This window comes from Ascidia mentula, chromosome 3, assembly GCF_947561715.1.
Source record: "Ascidia mentula chromosome 3, kaAscMent1.1, whole genome shotgun sequence".
Classification (NCBI taxonomy): domain Eukaryota; kingdom Metazoa; phylum Chordata; class Ascidiacea; order Phlebobranchia; family Ascidiidae; genus Ascidia; species Ascidia mentula.
Window position 1 is genome coordinate 5,037,917 of NC_138568.1, and position 25,283 is coordinate 5,063,199.

Below are 25,283 nucleotides of genomic sequence, written 5' to 3' on the forward strand. Positions count from 1 at the left end.
ATCTATGAAGCTGCTCGTTTGCTGGAAACTGTAACGTGAGGTCCTTTTTTGCAAATTTGCATTCGAGCTTTTATTTGAGCCACACAGACTATGACACAAGCTTTACTCCATTTCGGTGACGTCATCCAAGTCTTGGTCTGCGCAAACATTATTATAATTAAAAAACAGTTATATCTTCGGCTACATCTAACAATAGGCTTTAAAAAATCTTTAAGTGCTCTCTGGCGGTACTATTTTAATTTTAAACAACAAGTGGGCCGTCTTATAATTGAAATATTCGCTAAGTTCCATTGTAGACTTGTGTCTGGATCAAGTATATCGACCAATCTGCGTCCCGGTGTATTTGCATTTTCCACAAGACAAAACTCACTTGTGTTTTCCAGTGCTTCGGCCATGGCGGCATCAAACATTTTATCCTGTCACGAAAAAGTCTTGGTTATCTTTTCACGGTATAAAAGCAAGCGTTGGCCAATGCGTATTACCGCATCAGCACCAATGTTGAACAATCATATGTTAAATTTCTTCAATACGCCGTGTCAGTCTCAGTTCCATAGCTTTAGTATTTGCTTTTGCACTGTTTTGGACAGACTGACTGTTTAAAAATTTTATTTGCACGAGCTTTCGCGAATGATATTAAGTTTTTCGCACTGGGATGAACCTCTTAGCCTTGAACTCGCTTGCATATCATAATTTCATCAGAGCGGGTGTCTGTTCGCGGCTTGACAACCCAACCAGCTTACCTGCTCCTCAGGAGACAACCCATGTTCACTGTCCCAGATAAACTTGGCACCTCTTGCGGCGGATGTCAATACTTTTGTCCAACCGCCGCCGCGCCTGCGTCGACGTGGCCTGGGTGCTGCTTGCCTGTGATTTGCAATGGTCAACTTACAATGTGATGACATAGCGGCCTACCATTATACACATTGTTTACGATGATAAATCGTTACAACGTACCGCTTATATAGCTTGTGACACCGATTGAACATTTCGTGCCATGGGTTTTAGACGGTTACACACGAACACAATCATCTCTTGTTAGAAAAGAATATATTTTAAAGCATTTATGACCTACCGTTGCTGCGCATGGTAGTGCTGACCACGTCGCTGACGGGTGTACGCCGCGGTGGATAATTCAACAACCAACAGAAGAAGGCAAAGTACGACTACCTTCATTTTCTACACAGTTTTCAAGTAGAGACACTTTCCAAAACTATGGTTCCAGCCCGAGGTTTGACTGTATTTATATGATATCTAAAACGACAAAGATTTAATTAAAAACCGGTGGAGGCGAATGAATTTACATACTACTGATTTTCTTTACGCACTCCAAGTAGTTCATTTTAGGCCAAGGAAGTCTTGAACCCCGTTTTCAATTCATAAGTGTATTGTGCCATGCCACGGGATTCAAAACAGCATCCGAAGCAAAATTTGGTTTATTCAGAGTTGTGATTCTCCAAATTGTGGACCGCTGGGTCAGTTCTTTGCATACAGTTTTGTGAACTTTGCGATGCTGTCATGAGTTTAGAGCGAAGTGATTTCTTTTTGCCTGCATAATCCTACTAATACTGCAGTACAATATGATGCTAGTATACTATGCTTATGTCAACACCTGCAATGACACCCGCGACACGATGTATGCGACACAAAGTTGTTGTGCACTCATGCGTTACAATTTGTCGTAAGTGCCGGAAAGCAAATTGGTTGGAATTTTACGAAGGAAAATGTCTTCATCTTGTGCCAAAAACGTCGGTTTGGTAATATCGCTGTGTGTTGCTCTTGTCGGTGCTTTGTATGTGGATCAAATAGGAAAATTTGACTGGAAAAAATCGCTTGTCGGCAAGGTAGGAAATGGTTGGTAATTTTATAAATTGTATACAAGGTTTGTTTATTTAAATGCATTTTATGTAAATTTCACAGTTATTTGCACAATAGAGGTACTGTATATATTTACATTTGCCAATATTTGTTTACTAATTGCAAAAAAATTGAACAATATTTGAAATTTTTGCAATATGAGTCAAAAGTGTTGTTTACATTTGCAAGTACAGTTGGTTGCATTTGATAGTTCTGTTTCTTTGGGAAAACATATTTATGTTGCTACGGAGAGAAATGTGTTAGCAAGCATCAGCGCCAAGAACGGTCAAATGTACTAGAGAAAAACGCTAAGTCCCAATGATGGAAAAGTAAGCAGGAAATTGTCCACTGTGGTAGACTTAGATACTTCCTCCTGATGAAGGCTGTTGCATAATAGCCGAAACGTCGAGAAACGTAAATACAATAAAGTTTGCCAGAAGAGCAGTAGCTCACCTCCCCCCATCTTCTCTTACGTAGCGCACCCCCGTTTCTCTGTGACGTCTCATTCTAAGACCGAATTCTGAGGGAGGCGTTATTTTTCGTGTTTTCGACTTCCTATAACATAGTGTACTTAATTTACTGTGTTTTCTTTATCGCCTTCGTGCGGACGCGCGTACCTACAATATCGGGATCGTTGTTTGGGAAGTTGTAGTTGTGTATGTAGGTAGTTATGTATGTGAGTGTGTGTGCATTTGTTCATTTTCTTCATTGTACACGAGCGCTACCCTGTCTAGATTCACAGTCTCACCTTTTGAGATACAAAAACACGGAATTTTGTATCTATTTGATTTTTTGTTTAACTCCACAATTAAAACACCCATAAACATGACTTTTCAACATTTTGACTCCGACGTGCTTCTAAATATTCGAAGAACGCCCAAAAATACCTCCCGGCCACCCTCATCATGTTATTCGTTTTAGACATTTTAAATTTTACGCAGTGTTCCGCGGAGCGCATATCGCAACCAATACGCCCTCTAGAGGCCGGGTTTCGCGCAAGTTTTAATTTTTACTGCGGTGACGAATTCTCGTTTGTTCGGAGTTAACTGTGCCATACTCAATACAGCACTCCGATAAGTTGAGTGGGTTTTGTTTCGTTTTATCTGTGAAGCTGCCCGTTTGCTGGAAACTGTTACGTGAGGTCCTTTTTTGGCAAATTTGCATTCGAGCTTTTATTTGAGCCACACAGATGATGACACAAGCTTTACTCCATTTCGGTGACGTCATCCAAGTCTTGGTCTGCGCAAACAAGATTATAATTAAAAAACAGTTATATCTTCGGTTACATCTAACAATAGGCTTTAAAAAATCTTTAAGTGCTCTCTGGCGGTACTATTTTAATTTTAAACAACAAGTGGGCCGTCATATAATTGAAATATTCGCCAAGTTCCATTGCAGACTTCTGTCTGGATCAAGTAGGTATCGACCAATCTGTGTCCCGGTGTATTTGCATTTTCCACAAAACAATACTCACTTGTGCTTTCCAGTGCTTCGGCCATGGCGGCATCAAACATTTCATCCTGTTACGAAAAAGTCTTGGTTATCTTTTCACGGTATAAAAGCAAGCGTTGGCCAATGCGTATTACCGCATTAGCACCAATGTTAAACAATATTAGGTTGAATTTCTTCAATACGCTGTGTCAGTCTTAGTTCTACAGCTTTAGTATCTGCTGGTGCACTGATTTGAACAGACTGACTGTTTATAAATTTTATTCGCACGAGCTTTCGCGAATGATATTAAGTTATACGTACTGGGATGAACCTCTTAGCCGTGAACTCGCTTGCATATCATGATTTCATCCGAGCGGGTGTCTGTTCGCGGCTTTAACAATTTAACCAGCTTACCTGCTCCTCAGGAGACATTACATCTTCGTTGTCCCAGATAAACTTGGCAACTTTTGCGCCGAATCTCAATACTTTTTTCCAACCGCCGCCGCGCCTGCGTCGACGTGGCCTGGGTGCTGCTTGCCTGTGATTTGCAATGGTCAACTTACAATGTGATGACATAGCGGCCTACCATTATACACGTTGTTTACGATGATAAATCGTTACCGTACCGCTTATATAGCTTGTGACGCCAATTGAATATTTCGTGTCATGGGTTTTTTACATATGTACACGAGCATAATCATCTCTTGTTAGAAAAGAAAATATTTTAAAGCATTTACGACTTACCGTTGTTGCGCATGGTAGTGACCACGTCGCTGACGGATGTACGCCGCGGTGGATAATTCAACAACCAACAGAAGAAGACAAAGTACGAGTACCTTCATTTTCTACGCAGTTTTAAGTAGAGACACTTTCCAAAACTATAGTTTCAGCCCTGGAGGTTTGACTGTATTTATATGATATCTAAAACGACAAAGATTTGATTAAAAACCGGTGGAGGCGAATGAATTTACATACTACTATTTTCTTTACGCACTCCAAATAGTTCATTTTAGGCCAAGGAAGTCCTGAACCCCGTTTCATTCCATAAGTGTGTTGTGCCATGCCACGGGATTCAAAACAGCATCCGAAGAAAAAGTTGGTTTATTCAGAGTTGTGATTCTCCAAGTTGTGGACCGCTGGGTCAGTTCTTTGCATACAGTTTTGTGAACTTTGCGATGCTGTCATGAGTTTAGAGCGAAGTGATTTCTTTTTGCCTGCATAATCCTACTAATACTGCAGTACAATATGATGCTAGTATACTATGCTTATGTCAACACCTGCAATGACACCCGCGACACGATGTATGCGACACAAAGTTGTTGTGCACTCATGCGTTACAATTTGTCGTAAGTGCCGGAAAGCAAATTGGTTGGAATTTTACGAAGGAAAATGTCTTCGTCTTGTGCCAAAAACGTCGGTTTGGTAATATCGCTGTGTGTTGCTCTTGTCGGTGCTTTGTATGTGGATCAAATAGGAAAATTTGACTGGAAAAAATCGCTTGTCGGCAAGGTAGGAAATGGTTGGTAATTTTATAAATTGTATCAAGGTTTGTTTATTTAAATGCATTTTATGTAAATTTCACAGTTATTTACACAATAGAGGTACTGTATATATTTACATTTGCCAATATTTGTTTGCTAATTGCAAAAAATTGAACAATATTTGAAATTTTTGCAATATAAGTCAAAAGTGTTGTTTACATTTGCAGGTAGAGTTGGTTGCATTTGATAGTTCTGTTTCTTTGGGAAAACATATTTATGTTGCTACGGAGAGAAATGTGTTAGCAAGCATCAGCGCCAAGAATGGTCAAATAAACTGGAGAAAAACGCTAAGTCCCAATGATGGAAAAGTAAGCAGGAAAAACTACAACTCATATATTTGTAAATAATTTAATTTGTGGTTTTTAACATTGCAATCTGTGTAATTTTTTTGTGCCCAAAGTTCAGTTATTGATAGTTATACTCCACATTGGAAAAAAATGTCGTGGATAAATCCTCCGCACACTTTTGCGAAAATTTGCCGATAATCCGCACAATATTAATTAGCTAATGCATTACCTTACGAAAAAACGTTGAAATCCTCTGCGCAAAAAACAAACTTTCCAATCTGGGTTATACTTGCTATGTCTGGATACCACACAACTTTACATCTGTTAACATAGTGATTTGCCAGATTAGAAAGTTTGTAAAGGGTGGATTTCTTTTTTTGGCAATCATCAATTGTGCGGGTTTTGCACAGAAATCTCACTTTTTTATGTTAATGCATTAGCTAATGGTTTTGCCAATAAAATTGCGAAAATTTGATTTCCAATCAAGGTAATATGTAAGTAACCATGGTGAGTGTAAACAACACATATTCTTCAGATAAATTCTTTGACTCATGTTCGAGACGGTTTAGTGGTTGTCACAGACACTGGGGTATCACGTATATTTGATGCAGCTAGTGGTGTTATGAAGTGGGATGCAAACCTGGGGCTTGCCTCATTGTGAGTAGCAAGTAACTAATAAACTATTATGCATACACATATATATATTACATTTACTACAATACACCCCCCCGTCCAACTGATGAGCTCCCGTAGCCCAGTTGGTAGAGCATTTGGCCTGGAAGCCCAGGGTATTGAGTTCAAACCTCACTGAGAGATTTTTCAGATCTCGCTCTGACTTGTCAGGAATAAGTGGCCTTGGATGCTATGCCCGCAACTTTTGTAGATATATGTATTATACAGCATGCACAATACTATTGTGTTTTTATGTTGTTATATCAGATAGTGTGTATTGTATATATTTAGCCATTTATCTCCTTTTTTCAAAAACCAACAGGTGTAATAATTTTTTGAACACTTTGCACTTTCTGCAGGGATGATTCCACAGTTTACCAAGTTACAATTTTGGAACAAAGTTACACTGAAGGAAACTTGTTGGTTGTTTTGAGCAATGGTGGTATCTTTGCTGCCCCTCTCTCTAAAAATCATCCAAAGATAAAATCAGTGCTCTTTGAACATAGTATTGGAGAATCGAAGGATAATAAGGTATATACAAATTAGTTGTTCATAGCATGGAATATACATATATTAAGTAAGTGTTTGGCATTATTTTGCATGAAAAGAAGTGTTAAGTTTGTATGTTGTAATAGCATTTATGCAAAGTAAAACTATTTGGGAACTTACTTGTCTGTAGATGTTTGTGGATTCTCAGAATGGACAGATTCTTCATCTGCAATTAGAGTTAAGAACGGGAATAAAAGTTACAATGTTTGATGCAAAACTGTTGGAAGTAAATTCTGAACTGACAGTTTCAAGTAATTGGTTAACCAGCCTCGACAAAGTAAGTATTGTTACAAACTGTTATCATGTATTGTGTAAGCTGCAGACAGATGGCCACTGTTTCGACATAAAAGTCTCATCTTATTATTGGCTCCAATTTGTTTATGTTATCATGTAGTTTGAACCTTTTGCAAAGTATGAATTATAAAGATCAACATTATCTAGGCTTATTTTATCCTACAAAACACATAATTTCACAGAAAAGAAAACTTAGAAAAAAAAAATTTAAAAAGGCAATATGGAGTCAATAGTATAGACTATGTGAGCTGCAGACAAAATATAACTTACAAATAAATTTTACCTTTGCAGGTTGCATTGTTGGAAGGAAATCAATTACTGTATAGTTGCAACGAACCAGAGGCTGAAATGTTGTATGTCTATGATTTGAACAGTGGGAAGATTGTAAGCTCTCAAAACCTGGAGTTGCTTGGAATTGACACAGTTGCATCATTTGTGGCTTCCAGCAAGTAAAAACACATATTTTTTATGTTTAAATGATATTTTAATCAGTCGAATAAAATGCAATTGCCTATATTGGTAAAGTGTTAGTAAATGTGCATATCAGTCTTCTGAATTTACCAAATCAACACCATTTTCGGAATTTGAAACATATTACTTGACCTTATTTTCCGAAATTGCAGTTCAGATGCAAGCATACACAGCACCAATGTGTTGCTACGACACGGACAAGGAAAAGTTTCTCAAGTTAAAGTGGAGGACAATGAAATAACGGTACATATCATAACTTTTTCCTTGTCATTTTGCTTCCTCAACTCCACTACATTACGTCTGTCCCTGAGCTTTTGTCATAACTTACATTGTTGTGAAATTCTACACAACTACTTACCTGTAGGTGGCGTGGACAAAAGAACTAGATTCGTTGAGAGATGTTGTCACCAAGCAACTTGGATCAGAAGAATATTCTTTCTTTACTTCTCTGAATGGCCATGAAATAATCATAACTGCCATGAATTTAAAAACAGGTAAGCTGTTGATAGCAGGTAGTGGTTTGAAGTTTAATTCTTCTCAAGATGTATCTGTAGGTCTCATAGTAATCATAAATATTCCTGACCCGTTGTATAAAGCAATTAGCACTTAAGTTTTGTGGTCATGTCAGGTGTTTTAAAATGGTGTCCTTGGAACAATCCAAATTTTGTTAGAAGTTGAAGCACATGCTGATTTGTGTATAAGCTGCAGACAGATGGCCACTGTTTCGACCTTGCTTATCACATGCTGATTGTTTTTAAAATGTTGAATATCTTGTTTCAGGACTGACCGATGACAGCCTCACTTTAAAATCAAAACTACCAAAAAATACAGGTAAATTGTCAGATATCCACATCAACATGTTCCTCAAAAGATCGACACCAATCGGATTCAGGTTAGTTTTAGTAAAGTTAATGTTGAAACCAGGACTCCTCAAACCTTTTGGTTCTGCTGCCCTATTTTAAGAAACAAATTTCTATGCAACCCAATTACCTTTGATACCACAGAAAACATGGAGTTGCCGTAACAAAGCAAATTGGTTCCATGACCACCAAATTACATTTGCCGACCCATAGTTTGATAAGCCCTGGTTTAAACTATTGGATTCAATTTCCTCCATTAATAAAAAAAATGTTAAATATATGATAATATTGACATAACTTTGTTTCAGAGCAATAGTGACCACAACAGCGGACTCTGTACTTTTCCTTATTCATCCAAACCGGTTGGCATGGCAACGTGATGAGTCCCTCGCTTACATAACATCGGCAAATATGCTCGACCTTCCACTGTCCGATGGCGATGCTGGGATTGAGGCTGAGTTCGATGAAGCGGAACGGATTAGTGTTGCCAACATGTTTACCAAAGTAAGGTTTCATACCAGCAATAACTGGACATTTCCTAACAAAATGCTTTGTGTCACAATTCCCATCAATTGGTTGTTTATTCATAATAATTTGATTGAAACACGATAGTTGTAAGTATCAAGTAAGGACCTTCGCAGTGGGGTAATGTCTTGTCATGCAATAGCATGCAGAACTTCTTGATGGTTAATTTGTTTGTTTTATATTTTGTGCTTTTCATTTAAACCAACAGTGATAATTTAAAATACCTGTCACTCACAATAATATATCTGTAAAACAAGTTCAACATTCCTTGTTCTTCCGACGCAGAGATTAAAAGCGCAGTCAGCTCAACTTGTTTCATTCATCAAACAAATGGCCAAAGAGCTCGACGAGGGAACTCTTTTCAAGCACAAGACTAGAGATCCACTCATACAGGTATTAAACTAAATGTGTTGATTGGAGATAACAACATCTAGATTGTGCAGTGTTGATGTTTATATTGTACCAAGTGCTTAAAGTTCCAACAAGACTTCCCAGTAGTAGTTTCCAGATTTTAATTAGATACATTGGCATGGTTTGAACAAGCATCCAATAATTAAAATATACAGTTGGTGGTTTCTATTTGAGAAGTAAAGAAGGCTGCTCTATTTTCTCTTTCCATGCATGTAGAGTCAGACACAATACTGCCCACAAATATGTAAATTTACACAATCGCTTCCTTTTCCAGGTTGAAGGTCTGACAAGAGATCCATTTTCTTTACACAAGATGATTGTGGTTGTTACTAAAAGTGGGAGCTTGTTCGGCATCGACAGTCTGAATGGCGACATCGTGTGGAGGTTGGTAGTTTCTGCAATTTGTGTTCCAAGTAATAATACTAATTTTATATGTTTTTGCAAAGTTCGGTTGTTTTTGTACCTCAAGTTGCCTAATCCCTAAGTAATATTACCAGTTTTATACATTTTGAAAACTGTAGTCCATGTTTGGCTATCGCAAAGTACCAATGCTTTTAGATATTTTTCCCATCTTCTTGTGGATCGTGATTTACACTTCTATGTGCAACGAACAACTGCCCATTTTCCGCACCCTCCACAAGCGATTGTTCTTGGACTTGATCCACAACAAGAAGCTGCTCCAGTTCTTTTGCAAATTAATCCAATTACAGGAGATGTGATCGACAATACTGGTAACTTACCATAACTTACAGTTGTATTGTTTGATAATTTTTTTAAAATTTACTGTGCAAGAGTGCAACATCTGTAAATTTTAAAATTCAAAGTCCATATTATTGTATTTCAGACATGTTAAGTGGAATTGCCAGTCCTATCATGCAGGCAACCCTTTTGTCAGCCCCAGACTCAAATCACCTCCGACCTCTACTCTTGCTGAATGCAGATGTAAGAGTTCAGTGAAATTTGGACCTCTTATTTTTGTATCAAGAGCTACTAAATTTAAATCACCATCAGCAATTCCATGTTATTTTACACTGAAGAAAAATATATACAGTTAAATATATGTCCATTCCTTCCGTGTACGTGAATGTAATACAATTGTAAATAGTTACATGTTAACCATGTTTCTTTATTTTACCCCTTTGATGTGTACAGGAATTTTTTGTACCAAAATTTAAAAACCAAAAACCAAAAAATTCAAATGGTATGGATTAAACTTTTCTTCACAGCTGAAAGTTCATTTGTTTCCAAAAACTGATGAAACTGAGGCACTTTTGGAACAGCAAAATCTATACATGTATGATATCAACCCACAAACAGGATTAATTCGAGGATTTTCGGTTGGTGCAGCAACTGATGCAGTCCCAACATGGACAGTATCTGTACCAAACACTCATAAAATAATCAAGTTTGCTGGAAAGGCTCCTGGTGAAAAGGTAAGTGATGATATTTAAACAATTGAGATAAAAATATTTTACCTGAAATATTGACCTAGAATATGCATTTTTCCATGGAGTTTTCGTTAGTTACAGTGATTAATAAATCTAAACCTCTGTTGTTTTAGCCAAATAGCAGATAGCACTGCTGTTAATTTTAATTTATTTGCAGTGGAAATAAATTTATTGTTACCATGAACTTCGATAACCAGCGTTATAGCATCTGCAATCTGCCTTGGAGCAACTTACCAATTTTCTCCATTTCACCTACAGATCGATTCTGTCGGACGACCGCTTGCTGACCGTTCCGTTTTGTTCAAATATCTCAACCCCAACTTGGTGGCAGTATTGAGTGAATCTTATGAGAAAAACATCGACCGTTGTTCGCTGATGTTGTTCCTCATCGACGCAGTCACCGGTCATGTGAGTATGATTGTCTACACTTGTATTCAGAATATGTAACCTTTTTAACACATTAAATTATGTGTTGTCAAACTACTTTATGCATGGTTTTTGAAATTGTCTTAAACCAAGCTAGTGCTTTGTTAAGCATATGCTGTTTTTTTAAGTTAATAAGCAAAGTTAAAATTTGCAAGATATTTTTTTTAATTTACCGACGTTGTTAATTCCCATGTGTTTTTCTTCAGATAATACATTCGACGACACACAAACGCTCGCAAGGTCCAGTCTATATTGTTCATTCAGAAAACTGGTTAATTTATTCGTACAGAAACTCAAAAATGAGAAGAATGGAAGTTGCTGTAAGTCCTTATGTCACAACGAGTATATGTTAAAAAATGTTTAAATTCTCATTGAAACCAACTGTAAACAAGAAATTATTCTGTTTTTTCATGTTTGCAGGCACTGGAAATATACGAGGGGAAGACTCAATACAACAGCTCAAGTTTTTCTTCATTTCACGCCCGTCCCGATCCACCTACAGTGTTAAACCAAGCATACATATTACCATATGGTCAGTTGGACTGGACACATTTTGCTACTATTGTCATTGTTTTACTTTTCAAATCATAATTTTGGCATTCAAAATCGACCCTAAACCCTGTAATGAGCTGACTAACTGTATTGGTCACTCAGCTATTGTGAGGGCTTAACATAAACTAAAGAGCATGTGTGTCTTTAAATCTGCCATTGAAAGTCTTCCTGTGAACATAATGGCATATTTTTTGTGTTAGGTGTAGCCTTACTGCTATAACTGTGGGTCATACTTGCAGGTATTTCAAGCATGGGCGTGTCGAAGACTGACAAAGGAATAACATCACGTCAAATATTGTTCGGCTTGAAAAAGGGGTCTTTGTTTGGGATTCCGAGGAAATTATTTGATCCAAGAAGGTCTTTGCACCCAAATGAAAAGCACAGGTATTAAAAAATATGGACATGGAATATTTAATATCCCATTTTGTTGCTAGGCAACCTGAACACTAACTTTTTAATGCGGTTCAATTTTCCATAGGATTTCAAGTAATTTTTATTTTTTCCATTGCAGAGAAGAGGGTATTATGCCATACTCACCTGAAATACCAGTCGTTCCTGAGTTGTATTTGTCGTATAATCTCTCATTGGAACAAATTGATGGAATATATTGTGCTCCTTCAGCATTGGAATCGACCAGTCTTGTTTTTGCAACTGGTCTAGACTTGTTTTTTACGGTAACAAACATTTTACCATGTTAATACAATACTACAAAGAATGTTATGTGGGAATGATATTATTGTTGCTTACTTGAAAAGGTGCTATGAAAATACCTTAACTTATTTTGCATTTTTGTGTCTTTTTTCCAGAGAACACAACCATCGAAAATGTTTGATGTTCTTAAAGAAGACTTTGACCACATGTTTATCAGTGCTGTGTTGATTGGAATGTTGGTTGTTGCTCTTGTTACTCGAAGGTTGTCACAAGTTAAACAACTGAACAAGTCATGGAGATAATTTTTGGTACCATTATTTAGGAAAATATTTATGCTGTCTTCACGTTTGTTCAATTCGTCCTGTGTTCTTGTGTGGCGTGTGTGTTATGCAATATGTTGATTGAAGTTGAAATGAAACCACCTTGTGGGCCATGACATGATCAAAATAAGGGTACAAGTATCTGCTAATAATGTTAGAAAATATAGTTCCAAGATTCAATACTGCAATTACATACAACATCAAAATACTTTTGTCCTTTTTTTGGAAGGCAAGTACTTTTACTGCCAAAGAATCTTTTATTTTTTTTTGATGTTGCAGTAATTACCGTCAATAAATAATACTGACCTTTTCATGTTAAATTTGTTATTTTGCTCTACCAAAACCAGCATTCAGAAACACTATGCCAACTGGGCTATGATATGTGAAAGGCATACATGAATTCGAAAAGAACTTTATTTTTGCAAAGCCATAGATTGTCAACCACGACAAAACTTTCATACAACAGGGTCATAAGCATGATATGGAACTTGAAAGCCAGTGCAACGTTAAAACTATTTCTGGGCATTAATAAATCGTTCAGCCACCTTATCCCAATTCACAACATTGAAAATTGCATTAACATAATCTGGTCTAACATTCTTGTACTGAAGATAGTAAGCGTGTTCCCAAACGTCAATTCCAAACAAAGGAATAAGACCTAGAATGTGAAAAATATAAAAAGTTTCTTTTAATTTGTGAAACATGTGTCAGTTAATTGGGTAGATTGAAACTTTTTACACAAAATGCCATCATAAAAAAGTTACACCAAAATATTTTGATATATTCATATATATAAAAATTACCAGTGGTAGCTTGTAACGGGTCCTGGTTAGCACACGCAGCAATTTGCAATTTTCCGTCATCCTTGTTGTAACCCAACCAACCCCAGCCTGAACCTTGCACCGCTACTGAAGTTCCTGACAACTTGGCCTTCATCTTATCAACTGAACCAAAATCTCTCTAAAAATAAGACAAACAAATTTTTAGTTGGTAGGTAGGTACACTACTGAAAAAACAATAACTTTCAAATTTTTCTTACATTTATTGCAGTCAAAAGATCTCCACTGGCACACTGCCCTTTTGCAGGAGCAAGTGTATCCCAAAATATTGAGTGGTTGATATGTCCTCCACCATTGAACTTTAATGCTGGGCCCAGGGCAATAATTGCAGAAGCATCATCTGAAACATTTTATTTACTGATATGTTATTTATTATAAATATTTAAAACAGGTCATTTAAGCAATTAAAGTTTGTATGCCAACAAAATGTAACTTCCTATCTTAACTGCACTTTATGCATATCAATCTTACTTGATGACTTCGCTGAGTCCAGTTTTTCTTCCGCAATGTTTAAATTGTTTACATATGTCGCATGGTGCTTGTCGTGGTGCAGCCTCATAATTTCGGTTGAAATATGAGGTTCCAAGGCATCAAAATCGTAAGGGAGGTCGGGGAGGGTGTGCTTCAAACGCAACACGACCGCACATAACGCACGCCCAGGGCTGATTGAAGTCCTTAATCAAAACACAAAATATCATGTTATTTTATCAGTCGCAGCTTTTGTGGCAAGGACACAAACGGTACAAGTATTTGTTTGTCAACAGATTTGTATTTTGCGCAAAAACAACTACGCGGATAAACAACACACAAACGAAATGAAATGACATGGGCACTGATAAAACCATTTAGGTTAGCGAAATAGATGCTCTCGTAATTGAAAAAAAATGAACAAAATGATAACCTTACCTGTTAATTATTTGTCGTAGAGCCATATTTTTGCTGTTCCAAATTTTCGCAAGAGTGAATGCAGCAGAAAAACAAACGACCTCCTCTCTCTCGTTCCGGTCTATTGCACACACATGGTGCTGTGGTGAAAGCAGCCAAGCGAGACCATATATAACTAAACTAAAATACTAATACAATATTCTATGATTGGTTAGCTCTTAAATTTCGCAAGCAAGAAGTTTAGAATAAAAAAAATGAGACACATTTTAAAGTTTACAAAAGTGCTACATTTTGTACGTTCAATGGGCTCCTGACTCCATAACCCTTGTAGTTTTATCGGTGTTCATGCCATTTTATGTTTCACGTTTATTGTTCATGTGCGTAGTGCGTGCAAAATAAAAGTAATTTGGCTGATTTTAAAAATTTAACTGTTTAATGAAATACCAAACGACCCGATTTATTATATACTGTATAACCCTTGTCTTGTCATCTTCCTTGGTCACTTTCAAAAGTTGTATTGGAAGAAAGTGCCTCTTTGCCGTGAATGATGGCCGTGTAGCGTAATCACGTCAGTGTGCAGTAATCTGAGACATGTGACTTAACTAATTTCGCCCGCGGGATTAATTCCCACCGAGATGACTTCCTACTGGAGTTTAAATAAACCCAAAACGCATTAAACCACATCCTTAATGCTATGACGTTAATAAAATACATTGACTTGATCCATGTGTAGCTATATAAGAGATTTCCTCACTTTCTTAACGGTATCAGTACATGTGTTAGCACTGGATGAACATGTCGTCCACAGTATATGCACAGATAGCAAGCCTATTGTTAGTGTTTGGTTTTGCCACGGCGCAGTTTCCGAGGCGGTGCGTGGACTCTGGATCACTGTCACAAAGGGAATGTTGTCCAATCGGTAGAGACGGCTCGAAATGTGGGGAAGCGATTGGCAGAGGAATTTGCGGAGAAATCAATGCGGCAGAAACGAGTCTCACGTTGAACGAGGTATGACTTTTTTTTCCACTTTTCTTGCCAGCTAAACAAACAACAAACGTCCCCCCCGATGCAAAAAGAAAACATATTTCGGCCAATGCAGTGAACGAAAACGATTTTACGCAATCTTAGAACCCTTAAAGTATTTAAGACAGCTATGTTACTTAAACCGTTACTGGAAGGTTGCCGATCGTGTAGGCGAGCGAATACAGTTACCATTTCCATGGCCATTTCCAGCAGTTTGCAACAAAATCCTGTTCGTATTATGCTTTCAGACCCTGTTATTTTTGTTGGATGAACGCGCACGTTGGCCCAATGCTTTGTACGACCGGGCATGCATTTGCAACGGGAACTTCGACGGCGTCGATTGCTCACGCTGTTTGGCCGGATACCAGGGCGAAAACTGCCAAGAGAGGGCGCCGTTGGTCGTCAGACGAAATATTACTTCCATGTCAGTCGTTGACTTGCAGGTAACCAAAATAAAAATTAATAGAAATATTACAGGCAACAATGACTGTTTTTTTCCTTGATACAGAAATACGTTTCAATTATCGACAAATCAAAGCGGACAAACAGTGAAGAATACGTCATACTCGTGACGTCATTCGATCGTATACTGCAAGGGGAAACGCCTGTTTTTCGCAACATTTCCATCTACAACTTATTTGTTTGGGTGCACTCGCATGTTTCCAGGGATAATCTCATATTTCAGAACCCGGAAGTAACGAAGTAAGTCTGCCACCTAGCGGTTCCCGACAGCGTCGCTTATAGTTTTTTGAAAGTTGGAAAACAAGTGTCAAAATGTTTATTATGCTTTTTCAAATGATGTTCAGTGCATTAGTTGTTTAAAACTGCCGCTTGTTCAAGTGGATAACTTGGTAGTTTCCTAAACTTGACCTATATATTCGAACATGATCGCGATATAAATTTACAATCAACTTTCGCCAACAGGCTTTTGACAGCCAACGACCTCAGCTTGGACGCAAAGCTCGGTTTAATCGACGAAATTTTGGCACGAAACGTTTCCCTCGACGTTGAAACTGCGGTGGATTTCGCGCACGAGGTATTTTTCTCACAAACACCAAAAATTTTTGCCGGAAACTCAGCATCCTCTTCCACAGGGTCCCGCTTTCCTGCCCTGGCATCGCTACTACCTCCTCAAATGGGAGACGGAAATTCGAGAACTTGTCGCTGAAGACCCGTCATTCGCCCTCGTGTACTGGGACTGGCGCTACACTACCGATTGTGACGTGTGCAATGACGTCATGATGGGAGGAAGGGACCCAGATAACCGAGCGTTGATCAGTCCCAGGTAGATGGACTGTGATAACCTCTTGTGCTATCCAATTTTTTTCAGTGGTCAGTCTTTAATAAAGATAAACCAGTAACCACATAAGTCACAGATCTGAGACTGACACGACGTATTGCAGAAATATTTTATTTCAGGTTTTCTGTATTCTGTGCAATGCGGCTGACATTGTTGTTGGGGACTGAAGTAATTTGTTGAGTCATCCGCAATTTCCATATTTTAATTTCACAATTTTACATCACGTTCTAGTTCTCCGTTTTCTCGATGGGAAGTCATATGCACGCGCGGCAGCGATTACATCCGCCAGGGAGCGCAATGCACCGGCGAGCCGGAGGGACCACTTGTTCGTAACCATGGCAACTTCGACCCGCTTAAAATAACGGGACTCCCCACTGCAGTGGATGTGGATCGCGCGTTGTTGCTAGGAGACGAATACGACACTCCGGAGTTTGACATTTTGGCAAACCAGAGTTACCGGAACTTGATCGAGGGTTTCGCGCGAACTGACACGGGAAATGCAGGTGATTTTTGCTTGCTTATTTGAAGTCGACTATTTCTGTATCAGATTTTCGGGATGTACATTTGAGATAACGGAAGTCAGCGTTGTTTTTTCAGCGATATACAACTTACATATATGAGTAAGCGAAATGTCAGTGAATACAATTAACTTGTTACTGACAAATTATTCCATTTACCGCAGCACATTTTTGCATTGAATTGTCTGGTTAGAACGCGCCAATCTATAAGTCAGTCTGGTATAAATGCATCTAATGAATATTTGCCTGATTGGTTTTTGTAACTTTGCTTATCCGTTGACCGGGTGGCAGTCCACATCTTGACTAAAAGTAACTTGAACCAATACTTGTGGTCGCTTAATAACAAATTAACTGGTTCTTATGTAGATCCAATACAAAGCCATCTTCACAATGCTGTCCACTTGTACATGAACGGGACAATGTCATCAGTTGATTCTTCTGCTAACGATCCGATATTCGTAATACACCATGCCTATGTCGACAGTTTGTTCGAACTGTGGCTTCGGAAGAGACAAGAACAAAACAAGCCAAGTAATTATCCTACTTTTCTCGTGTGTAGATACAAAATGGTTCCTGTTTGTCCGCAATGGGATGCAATCAATTTTTGTGTCGAAATATTTCATAAACCAATCTTTCTTGAATGTGCCAGAAAGAAGCAATAAATTTTCGACATATTGAAACGGGATTTGGAATATATTTCGGTTAATTAGGTGGTTTTTCTATTTCAACAGCGAACTTGAACTTCAATGGTCCGGACGAACCTCGCCTAGGCCACAGAGCTCAGGATTTCATGGTGCCCTTTTTTCCTCTCGTACGAAACGAGAGAGGCTTTGCCAGTTCCGAAGAACTCGGTTACGTATACGATTACATCACCGACGGTGATGAAACAGGAAGCTCCGATGACGTCATCATTGACGTGCCAAGCGAAAATCTTATTGTAGACTCAGAAGAGGTTCTGGATGACGCAAATATCCTTTCGCAACAGGATATCGTCCCTAACCTTGATAGTGATGTAACGAATGTTGATAGTGACGTATTGAGTGTTGACGGTGACGTAATAGTCAATTCGCCCGTGAGAGGAAATCAAGTTCAAGCTGTTTTTGTGGCCGAGGAACCTGGCGTGGCTTTGAGGCAGCAGTCGGATTTGGAAGGAAATTCAGTAAGATCGGATGAGCTGAAAAGAAGGTTTAAGTGGAGGAGAGGGTTGAAGTTGCGGCCATACAAGCTCGGAGAAGGGGGTTTCTCTATTTACGACAATATACCGAATGTTGTAGCTGACATGGGGTCCACGCAGATGCTGGTGGCTGACAACAGAGGTTTGTAAACATGACCACTAAATAATAGTTAGAAAGGAACCAACGAAATGTAAAAATCTGGAAATTTTAGCTTCGAAGTACAAAACTTGGGCTCCACCTGGTGGCGGTTCGATTTTCAGCAACTTGTCCACTTCATCAAAAATAAAAATTTATGAAAAAACTTGAAAAGTTTCAAATTCATTTAGAATATTTTTAATTTCAGCTCTTGCAGTTGACACGTCATCTACTCAGTTCAGCCCTACCCTGTGGCAACGGATCAAGAACTTTTTCGCCTACTTAAACCGTGTCCTCAGGGAAATGCCTACTATCGATTTAATCGTGATAACGCTCCTTTGTTTGCTCACAATCTTCCTATTATGTATGTTGGTGAACCTCTGCCGGGCGCGGAATTATACGAGAAAAAGGCAGCCATCCTGTTGCTCCGGATTTCCATGCTGCTGTTGCTGCGGATTTGGCGGCGAACCAGAGGAATCTGTTGCCTTGCTTGAAAGCCCCAATGAGGTTTTTGTGAAGGGGAAATTAGTTAAAGGGACGACTTACATGTGATGAAATACTAACCCCGCAATGATATAACTTCTAATACTCATTTGTTGTCTCGTATAAGTTTACTTGTGCTATGAATACTAAGTATTTTTCGTGGCTGTATATTTGACCTTTATGAATTGTTTCAACGTCGTGTAGGCAATAATAAATAACAAACATCACATGATGTTGTATGAGTGGTCTTTCCTACAATCAGCACGAGATAAAAACTACAAGTTGTTAAGTGTTGGCGGAAAAAATGCCTACATTTATTGCAAGCTTTTTAATGCTCTGTAAATAACATTATTGTTTACACAAATGTTGATGTGTTTGTTTATCTGAAATATTTAACTTGCAATGCCACAAAACGTCATTTTCGTTAATGTTTAGAAACATTCTTTGGGCAAAATACAACCGATTCTGTTAGTATCGGCGAATGAAATCGCGATAACTCTCTTTTTTACAAAGTAGTCGTCGGTCTAGTGACGCAAAGCCAGCTCGAAAGTTTGGTGGTGGTCAATTGTTTCATACGTTAATTGGGGGAGCAGAAATGTTCAGTTTAAAACGTCGCCCCCACAACGCAGAATACGAAAATGGACGCCCAAACGAAAACTAACCAACTTTTATCCATTAATAGAAAAACTAAAACTAACGAATCTTCAACTATTAGATCAGGGAAAACCCTGGTCACGCCGAACACAAAACAACGACACAATCCAAATTATTCCCGGTTCAGTATTCCACATAAAAATCCATATCGTGTTTCTTTAATTGAAATAGTTGTTGGGTGTTGTAGCACACAATAAAAACTCATTTAAAACAGGGGAAACCCCCACGTGAAAGTTACTTTTTGGTCAAATTTTATTTAGTTTTAGTCGGTTTGGTTGTCTGAAGATGGTGGCGGAAACACTAATTAGAAGCTTTTAATTCTTTGCCTGCAGGTCGGCGTAGGAAAATCAACGATAAAACTTTGCTCAAATCGAAGAAACAAAAAGATTAACTCAAATAAAGTGTGACGTCATTCCACACTTTTCGGTCGTTCGTTAGTTTTTGGGAAAACGTCATCACTCCACCTTTGCCTTCGAAAAACTTCATTTCTGGAAAAGAATGAGACGGTTTAGTATTTTTCCGACTTTCTCAAATACTTGAAGGCTAGCTTAATTATTTGGGTCAAGCCCGCGAAACGCTAGGGGTCGTGAGTTCAAACCTTAGCGGGAGTGTAGATTTTTCCATGCTTTTTCAGATACAAGCTGCCTTAAACCCACCTATATGGTTGCGTTACGATCTTACGCTTCATTACTCTAGTTAACGAAAAATGCCATAGTGCCTCAAGAAATGTCCAAAATAGTTGTGTTTATAAGCAACAGAGCCAATAATGTTTTTATAGTGAGTCGCAGACATGGTCAATGTTTCGACATAATAGGTCTAAGTAATGATGAGATTGAACGTTGTCATTGCATTTATACGGATACTTTTGTATGCGCTGAAACAGTGATAATCACATATGTAACAAAAGTAACTATATCTACAAATGCCAAAAAAGTGGCTTCAATTTGACATTTACGTTTTCCCATTTCAATGTCGCACTTGCAGAGCAAAGAATTCGATCCCAACGAAGATTTGCTCCATACCGCCACCACGAGGCGACCTTGCGTCAGAACTTTTTTCCGCACGTTGGGAAATTTAATGTTTTTGTTCAGTGTCATCGGGGAAACGCATTTAAAAGTTTGTGTTTTGCGTTTTATCCGTCTGTGACTCGGATCCTCGTGTTCTAGGGATCTGAAAAACACGTGTGTTTGAAACTTCATAATTTGATTCCGATAAATCGGTCAAGTAAATGGGTTTCAACGCATCACCCACACTATCACGGGGCAATGGTAGATGCGGGAAAGCCAAAACATGTTGATATGCTACTGATTGGAAGGTCAGTTATAGGACATAAAATAAAAAAAAAACGCAAAATACAGGGTATATTTCTCAACATCAACACTGTTCATTGTCTCCTAGCAACGACAGAGTAGAATTAGATGTCTATTGGCAATATTCAAGTACTGGCAGAGGCGGATATGCTTTGCATTTCGAAAAGGACAAGACCGTGCTTGCAGATACTATCTTGGGTCAAACGTTCGCGCAACATCAACTTATAAAGGGCGGATGATTCATGGTATATTGACGTTGCGTCACATGACTGATTTTGTCGGCTTAAACTACAACTGATAGAGTGCTGATAAAATCAGGTTGATTCGCAAAAAAAAATTACATACCTTGGTGATTATTTTTTCTGTACACCGAGTTTCGAATACGCACAGTTTCTTTTTAAACATTTATCACTACAATAGATTGAGTTATGATAACAGGTAATAGAATTGTCGATTAAAGAAACAACCGTGCCAAAACTGTCAATGTACCCACATTTTAACGTAGATCTTAGTCTTTCCGATCGCCAAGCCTTCCAGCGTCTTGAGGAAAACCTCCAGATCACACGTATCCCCGTCTTCAATGACCGCCATATTATCTCCATTACTTGAACCGGTGTGAATGCATCGTACTTGTGCCGATACGCTGCAAGCCGTGGGCGTGGTTTCCTTTGGTCGATTGCCGAAGAATTCGATGCATTTCGTGCGACCCTAAAAATTGTGTCCCGTCAAAGCTTCAATGCAAATGTAAAACACAATATCTCAGGTATTGTTTGACTTTTCCTAAATTGCAAGTGCATCTAAATGCGTACCCTGCTCAACTTAGAAGTTCATTTAAATATTATCGCAGAGTGAAGGCAAGATTTTTTTCTGGGACTTTTTCTCTGCAAATGTTTGTAATTATGTTTATTTTTGGACACCATACCACACCGTGAGTGTTTGTGTTAGCATTTCTGTCGAAAACCCTATATATATTGCATTTTGCAAATAGTTGCAGAATACGTGCACTTGTACATAGTTTGACATTGGCAAGTTTTGTCTTGCTGTGGGGGCAAATGCTGCATGGTTTTATAAATCATGATGCAGTTATGCGGTATTTTGTTTTGTTACCGTAAAGCAACAAACGAGTATCTTATCAATTGTTGATATATTAACTCTTGTGAAAATACTGAGCTTTGTTGTTCCAAACCAGTACAAATTGGTTTTGTTGCAACTGTTACGTCATGACGTTTATATTTTTGATGGCCATCCATTTTAGTGAAACGCTTTTGGAACATCCCTGCGTACGCGATTGAACGGAACGATTTGCGTTCGACACTTTCATTACAAAGAAAGACATATACGCCCACAAATTAAAGAGCTTTTCACGTTCAGTGGGCGTTACGCTGGATTCAAGCCAAACATAATCGCGTTGGTTTCATGGGTCGAAATGGAATGATTGGTGAGGCGCTATGCTTTGTTGTATGACATCTTTGGGATGTTTTATACACCCAACTACGCAGCTCTCTGTATGCTAAAGGTTGCCGACCTGTTACATGCGACCCCAGGCCCATATAACAGGTCGGCAACCTTTAGCATACAGAGAGCTGCATAGTTTCATTTTGCAAATTGAGACATACACTAGGAGAACCTATTTCAGATTGCCAGAGCCTATTTTGACCGTGTAAGGACGTATTTTCGAACCAATTATGCACAGTATTACCTTTTCCCAAATGATTTGTCATATAGGAGCCCCGACAATCTGATAAAAGTGCCACACATGGCCAAGCCGTGGGTTGGTGATATATGGTCTACGTATTGTACTCTCTGTAAATATGCGGCAGTTCACTTTCAGTGCCATAAAGCACACGAGCAAGGTATTTGGTGGGCGTTGTTTTGTACTTATCCCAATCATACACGATTTTGTAGTTACGCAATAGTAAAGAGATCTAAGTTTAGCTAACGAATCTTTGGTTATACCAAACGAGTGTCACGCCCCTGTATATAATGTATAACACGCTCCGAGTGTGCCAGGACGGGCAACTACAATTTCTCCCAGGGGTGGCGGTCCTTCTAATAAACCTCCGATTAAAATTTCATCGTTGGATCGAAATGGCCTGGGGTTGAGTTAGTGAGTGACCCCCACCGTGGCCAGCAATCTTATTTGAATCGATCAACCGTTGAAGGCGATTTATTAGCGCAGAACGAAAAAGATTAAATGGATTTTGACGCGATTTGGGGTCATCTATGTTGGGATTAGATCTCTAATTAACAAGCGGCCGGGAAATAATTATTAATTTTTTATGAGCCCAAAAATAAACTAAAAATGGAAAATGGATTGATTATATAATTATTATTTAGGAAGCTGCCCTTGCTTTAGCAATATTAATGTTAGTTAGAATAACGACTGTAAGTAAGCGGAACCCACATTAAAAACCTGCTTGATCGGTAACTGGCACTTCATAGAGATTTAGTAATTGAATGTTGCAGTGTAAATACCACGTCCCACAACGTTTTAATGGACGTGTTTTGTACCTTCAGTTTAACAATTAATACTACAGCGAAATTGAAGCAGTGGTACTGTGGGACTCAAACTGATTTGTTGCAACAGCGATCTAGTTACAGCTCGAGGATACAGGAAATTGTAAACTGTGGCGTAGTCGATTGATGTAATTATAAGCGACGTCCCGCCATAGTAACATTACCCTAATGTGTACCTTCACGTTTTCGGCCTGTTCTGTTTCGCCACATTCTGCTTTGCCCGCGCTTGACGACACGGTATTGGATTCGGGGAATTCCGCGGTTTTGCTCTCACTCAAACTCGTGCCACCATGTTCTTGTTCTTTTCCTTCTTTCTCTTTCGGATCCGACTCGACGGCAAGGTGACGTGGGGTCTCGAAAACTGCTGGGGCGTGACCGCACGGTTGTGCTGTTTCGTTCGTCGGGTGGTTGCTGCTGTTTTGCGTGCCGTGAAGGTCATTGGTGCATGGTCTCTCCTCCGTCAAGGATTCGGTGGAATCAGCAGTTAATTCACTTGACTTGTCGTGTAAATCCGTTAAATTGGTATCGTCATGCTCCGCTGCGCTTTGCTCTGACTGGTCCACAATTGTCATATTTTCTTTCATTGAGCTGCTGATTTGCCCACCACTCTCATTATGCTGTGTTGTGGTTACGTCATTTCCGTCGGATTTCTTACAGGTGGTGACGCAGAGATTGTTACCCAGCGACTGGCTACAACAGGTAGCGCATTTAAATGACCTTACACGGGCGCCATCGACGTTATCAGCATGGACGTCCGCCTTTGTTACGACTACATGTGGCGACAAATTGTTTGCTTGCGTGGAGATGGATGATGCGGCAGTGCCGTTACAATCAACACACTTCATATCAACATCATCGGCCTTGTTGTCAACCTCGTCGCAGCTGCTGGGACTGTTTGAAGGGTCATCGACTTTGTCGCCAGTCATGACTGCTTCGTCGCTTATGTTGTTCAGAGCGCTGCGTGCTATGTCAACATTGGCATTTTGCGCTTCTGTATTGACATTATCAACCTCTGCCTCTTGTTGTCCGTTAAACGAACCACTCTCCATATCTTCCTCCTCTTCTTCAAGAATTGGCGCCATGACCGGACTCGAACATGCAAAAATCCCGTCTCCTGTGGTAGTCGCCAGACCAGCATCGTCAGCTACTTCATCTGATTCATTTAAATCCCCAGTGGTGGCGTCACCAGTGCTGATGTCAGCGATTTCACGTTCGTTCCTTTGCATTTCTTCTTCCATGGCCATAAGTTGCAAGTGATATTCCAGCCCGTTCTTGCTCCTGCTGCTGTCACCGTTGTGCGAGGTTTCTTCGTCCATTTCGCCGTTTTCTTGAATACTGTCCAATGCAACTGCAGCAGCAGGTAGAGACTGAAACGCAAAAGTCTCGCTCACTTGTTGCAAAGCACAGGGTTCCATATTTCCAGGTGTACGTTGTTCACATTGACCAGCGCCTAACTGTGCATTACATTCCTCTGTTTCTATAGCATCGGCCCTAGAAGTTGTATTTGCCTTCTGTAACCCAGTTACACACGTTTTTGCTTCGCTACCTACAGATTTGTCGATTGAAAGTAGGCCGCTTATTGTGCGCTCACAGTCAACAACAATAGCCCCCTTCTCGTCGTTTGTTGACGTCACACTCTCCACGCTTGACGAATCGCTGTCGCACGTGATCAAACTGCTGACGCTTGTGAGCAAAGTGGAACAGGTTTGGTCACTGCTAGAGCTCTCAGAAAGAGTATCCGAACTGCTATTGCCTGCAGGCGTATCGCTTAATTCCGAGCCGTCAATAAATCCGCCTTCTTTGCCCGCCTTTTTGTTACTAGTCTCGCAACAGGCTTTTATGAGATCGTCAATCAGCTTGCGGGCGACATATCCCGGTGACACTTTTTCTGGAGTGTTTTTTGTTGGTGGTGGAACAGGTTTTGTACTTTCTTGCACGTCGGCGTCCCGCTTTTCTTTCAGTTGGGATTTATGGTCGCATAATTTATTGACTGTATCTCCGCCGAGTCCGACTGACCACAAGATGGAGTTAGAGTGCAACAGGGCATGTTTTATGTCTGTTAAAACAAATACTTTTTTTCTTGATGTTTTCGAAAAAATATCTGTTATTTTTCGAATTGACAAGCGACCAATAGATAACCAACAGCAGTAAT

At 39.3% G+C, this 25,283-nt stretch overlaps 6 protein-coding genes across 6 annotated transcripts; 2 read left to right on the plus strand and 4 right to left on the minus strand.

Annotated features, from left to right (window-relative positions):
• Window positions 1-58: 58 nt before the first annotated feature.
• LOC145895374 (uncharacterized) lies at window positions 59-1,211 on the minus strand. Its single transcript, XM_082984176.1, has 4 exons — window positions 1,073-1,211; window positions 741-864; window positions 371-416; window positions 59-137 (listed from the first exon to the last, which is right to left on the minus strand). Exons 1-4 carry the CDS (start codon window positions 1,171-1,173, stop codon window positions 103-105), a joined length of 306 nt encoding a protein of 101 aa, XP_082840302.1. The 5' UTR covers window positions 1,174-1,211; the 3' UTR covers window positions 59-102.
• A 1,736-nt stretch (window positions 1,212-2,947) lies between these two features.
• Window positions 2,948-4,183, minus strand: LOC145895230 (uncharacterized). Its single transcript, XM_082984001.1, has 4 exons — window positions 4,030-4,183; window positions 3,700-3,823; window positions 3,329-3,374; window positions 2,948-3,093 (listed from the first exon to the last, which is right to left on the minus strand). The coding sequence occupies exons 1-4, from the start codon at window positions 4,125-4,127 to the stop codon at window positions 3,059-3,061; spliced, it is 303 nt and encodes a 100-aa protein (XP_082840127.1). The 5' UTR covers window positions 4,128-4,183; the 3' UTR covers window positions 2,948-3,058.
• A 460-nt stretch (window positions 4,184-4,643) lies between these two features.
• LOC145894388 (ER membrane protein complex subunit 1-like) lies at window positions 4,644-12,605 on the plus strand. The gene is made up of 21 exons (XM_082982959.1): window positions 4,644-4,794; window positions 4,994-5,134; window positions 5,649-5,770; window positions 6,145-6,316; window positions 6,465-6,611; window positions 6,920-7,077; window positions 7,252-7,342; window positions 7,464-7,593; window positions 7,880-7,991; window positions 8,268-8,463; window positions 8,770-8,877; window positions 9,170-9,279; window positions 9,454-9,626; window positions 9,740-9,837; window positions 10,122-10,328; window positions 10,602-10,751; window positions 10,976-11,089; window positions 11,190-11,301; window positions 11,561-11,705; window positions 11,833-11,995; window positions 12,128-12,605. The coding sequence occupies exons 1-21, from the start codon at window positions 4,675-4,677 to the stop codon at window positions 12,272-12,274; spliced, it is 2,916 nt and encodes a 971-aa protein (XP_082839085.1). The 5' UTR covers window positions 4,644-4,674; the 3' UTR covers window positions 12,275-12,605.
• Window positions 12,606-12,688: 83 nt separating this feature from the next.
• LOC145893882 (superoxide dismutase [Mn], mitochondrial-like) lies at window positions 12,689-14,136 on the minus strand. Its single transcript, XM_082982255.1, has 5 exons — window positions 14,038-14,136; window positions 13,603-13,805; window positions 13,332-13,471; window positions 13,096-13,252; window positions 12,689-12,950 (listed from the first exon to the last, which is right to left on the minus strand). The coding sequence occupies exons 1-5, from the start codon at window positions 14,061-14,063 to the stop codon at window positions 12,805-12,807; spliced, it is 672 nt and encodes a 223-aa protein (XP_082838381.1). The 5' UTR covers window positions 14,064-14,136; the 3' UTR covers window positions 12,689-12,804.
• Window positions 14,137-14,811: 675 nt separating this feature from the next.
• Window positions 14,812-18,726, plus strand: LOC145895433 (tyrosinase-like). The gene is made up of 10 exons (XM_082984239.1): window positions 14,812-15,024; window positions 15,288-15,482; window positions 15,548-15,741; window positions 15,964-16,075; window positions 16,134-16,324; window positions 16,571-16,842; window positions 17,224-17,388; window positions 17,589-17,773; window positions 17,843-18,173; window positions 18,376-18,726. Exons 1-10 carry the CDS (start codon window positions 14,812-14,814, stop codon window positions 18,717-18,719), a joined length of 2,202 nt encoding a protein of 733 aa, XP_082840365.1. The 3' UTR covers window positions 18,720-18,726.
• Window positions 18,727-19,079: 353 nt separating this feature from the next.
• LOC145894671 (uncharacterized) lies at window positions 19,080-24,696 on the minus strand. Its single transcript, XM_082983304.1, has 4 exons — window positions 23,308-24,696; window positions 21,108-21,322; window positions 20,260-20,474; window positions 19,080-19,792 (listed from the first exon to the last, which is right to left on the minus strand). The coding sequence occupies exons 1-4, from the start codon at window positions 24,544-24,546 to the stop codon at window positions 19,692-19,694; spliced, it is 1,770 nt and encodes a 589-aa protein (XP_082839430.1). The 5' UTR covers window positions 24,547-24,696; the 3' UTR covers window positions 19,080-19,691.
• Between the last annotated feature and the right edge of the window lie 587 nt (window positions 24,697-25,283).

Bases quoted from the DNA above. Each gene is read 5' to 3' on its own strand.
- LOC145895374 (XM_082984176.1), bottom strand. From the start codon at position 1,173: ATGAAGGTAGTCGTACTTTGCCTTCTTCTGTTGGTTGTTGAATTATCC. The intron at 417-740 runs GTAAGCTGGTTG...TTTTCGTGACAG, and splicing joins GGTTGTCTCCTGAGGAGCAG to GATAAAATGTTTGATGCCGC. The intron at 138-370 runs GTGAGTTTTGTC...ATGTTTGCGCAG, and splicing joins CGAAGCACTGGAAAACACAA to ACCAAGACTTGGATGACGTC.
- LOC145895230 (XM_082984001.1), bottom strand. From the start codon at position 4,127: ATGAAGGTACTCGTACTTTGTCTTCTTCTGTTGGTTGTTGAATTATCC. The intron at 3,824-4,029 runs GTAAGTCGTAAA...TGCAAATCACAG, and splicing joins CACTACCATGCGCAACAACG to GCAAGCAGCACCCAGGCCAC. The intron at 3,375-3,699 runs GTAAGCTGGTTA...TTTTCGTAACAG, and splicing joins TAATGTCTCCTGAGGAGCAG to GATGAAATGTTTGATGCCGC.
- LOC145893882 (XM_082982255.1), bottom strand. From the start codon at position 14,063: ATGGCTCTACGACAAATAATTAACAG. The intron at 13,253-13,331 runs GTAAGAAAAATT...TCTTATTTTTAG, and splicing joins ATCTTTTGACTGCAATAAAT to AGAGATTTTGGTTCAGTTGA. The intron at 12,951-13,095 runs GTAATTTTTATA...TTCACATTCTAG, and splicing joins CCCGTTACAAGCTACCACTG to GTCTTATTCCTTTGTTTGGA.
- LOC145895433 (XM_082984239.1), top strand. From the start codon at position 14,812: ATGTCGTCCACAGTATATGCACAGATAGCAAGCCTATTGTTAGTGTTT. The intron at 15,025-15,287 runs GTATGACTTTTT...TTATGCTTTCAG, and splicing joins CGAGTCTCACGTTGAACGAG to ACCCTGTTATTTTTGTTGGA. The intron at 16,843-17,223 runs GTGATTTTTGCT...GTTCTTATGTAG, and splicing joins AACTGACACGGGAAATGCAG to ATCCAATACAAAGCCATCTT.
- LOC145894388 (XM_082982959.1), top strand. From the start codon at position 4,675: ATGTCTTCGTCTTGTGCCAAAAACGTCGGTTTGGTAATATCGCTGTGT. The intron at 7,992-8,267 runs GTTAGTTTTAGT...ACTTTGTTTCAG, and splicing joins TCGACACCAATCGGATTCAG to AGCAATAGTGACCACAACAG. The intron at 11,302-11,560 runs GTCAGTTGGACT...TCATACTTGCAG, and splicing joins AGCATACATATTACCATATG to GTATTTCAAGCATGGGCGTG.
- LOC145894671 (XM_082983304.1), bottom strand. From the start codon at position 24,546: ATGGAACCCTGTGCTTTGCAACAAGTGAGCGAGACTTTTGCGTTTCAG. The intron at 20,475-21,107 runs GTGGGTACATTG...CGTGTTTTTCAG, and splicing joins ACTAAGATCTACGTTAAAAT to ATCCCTAGAACACGAGGATC. The intron at 19,793-20,259 runs GTAAATGTCAAA...ATTCTTTTCCAG, and splicing joins CGACATTGAAATGGGAAAAC to AAATGAAGTTTTTCGAAGGC.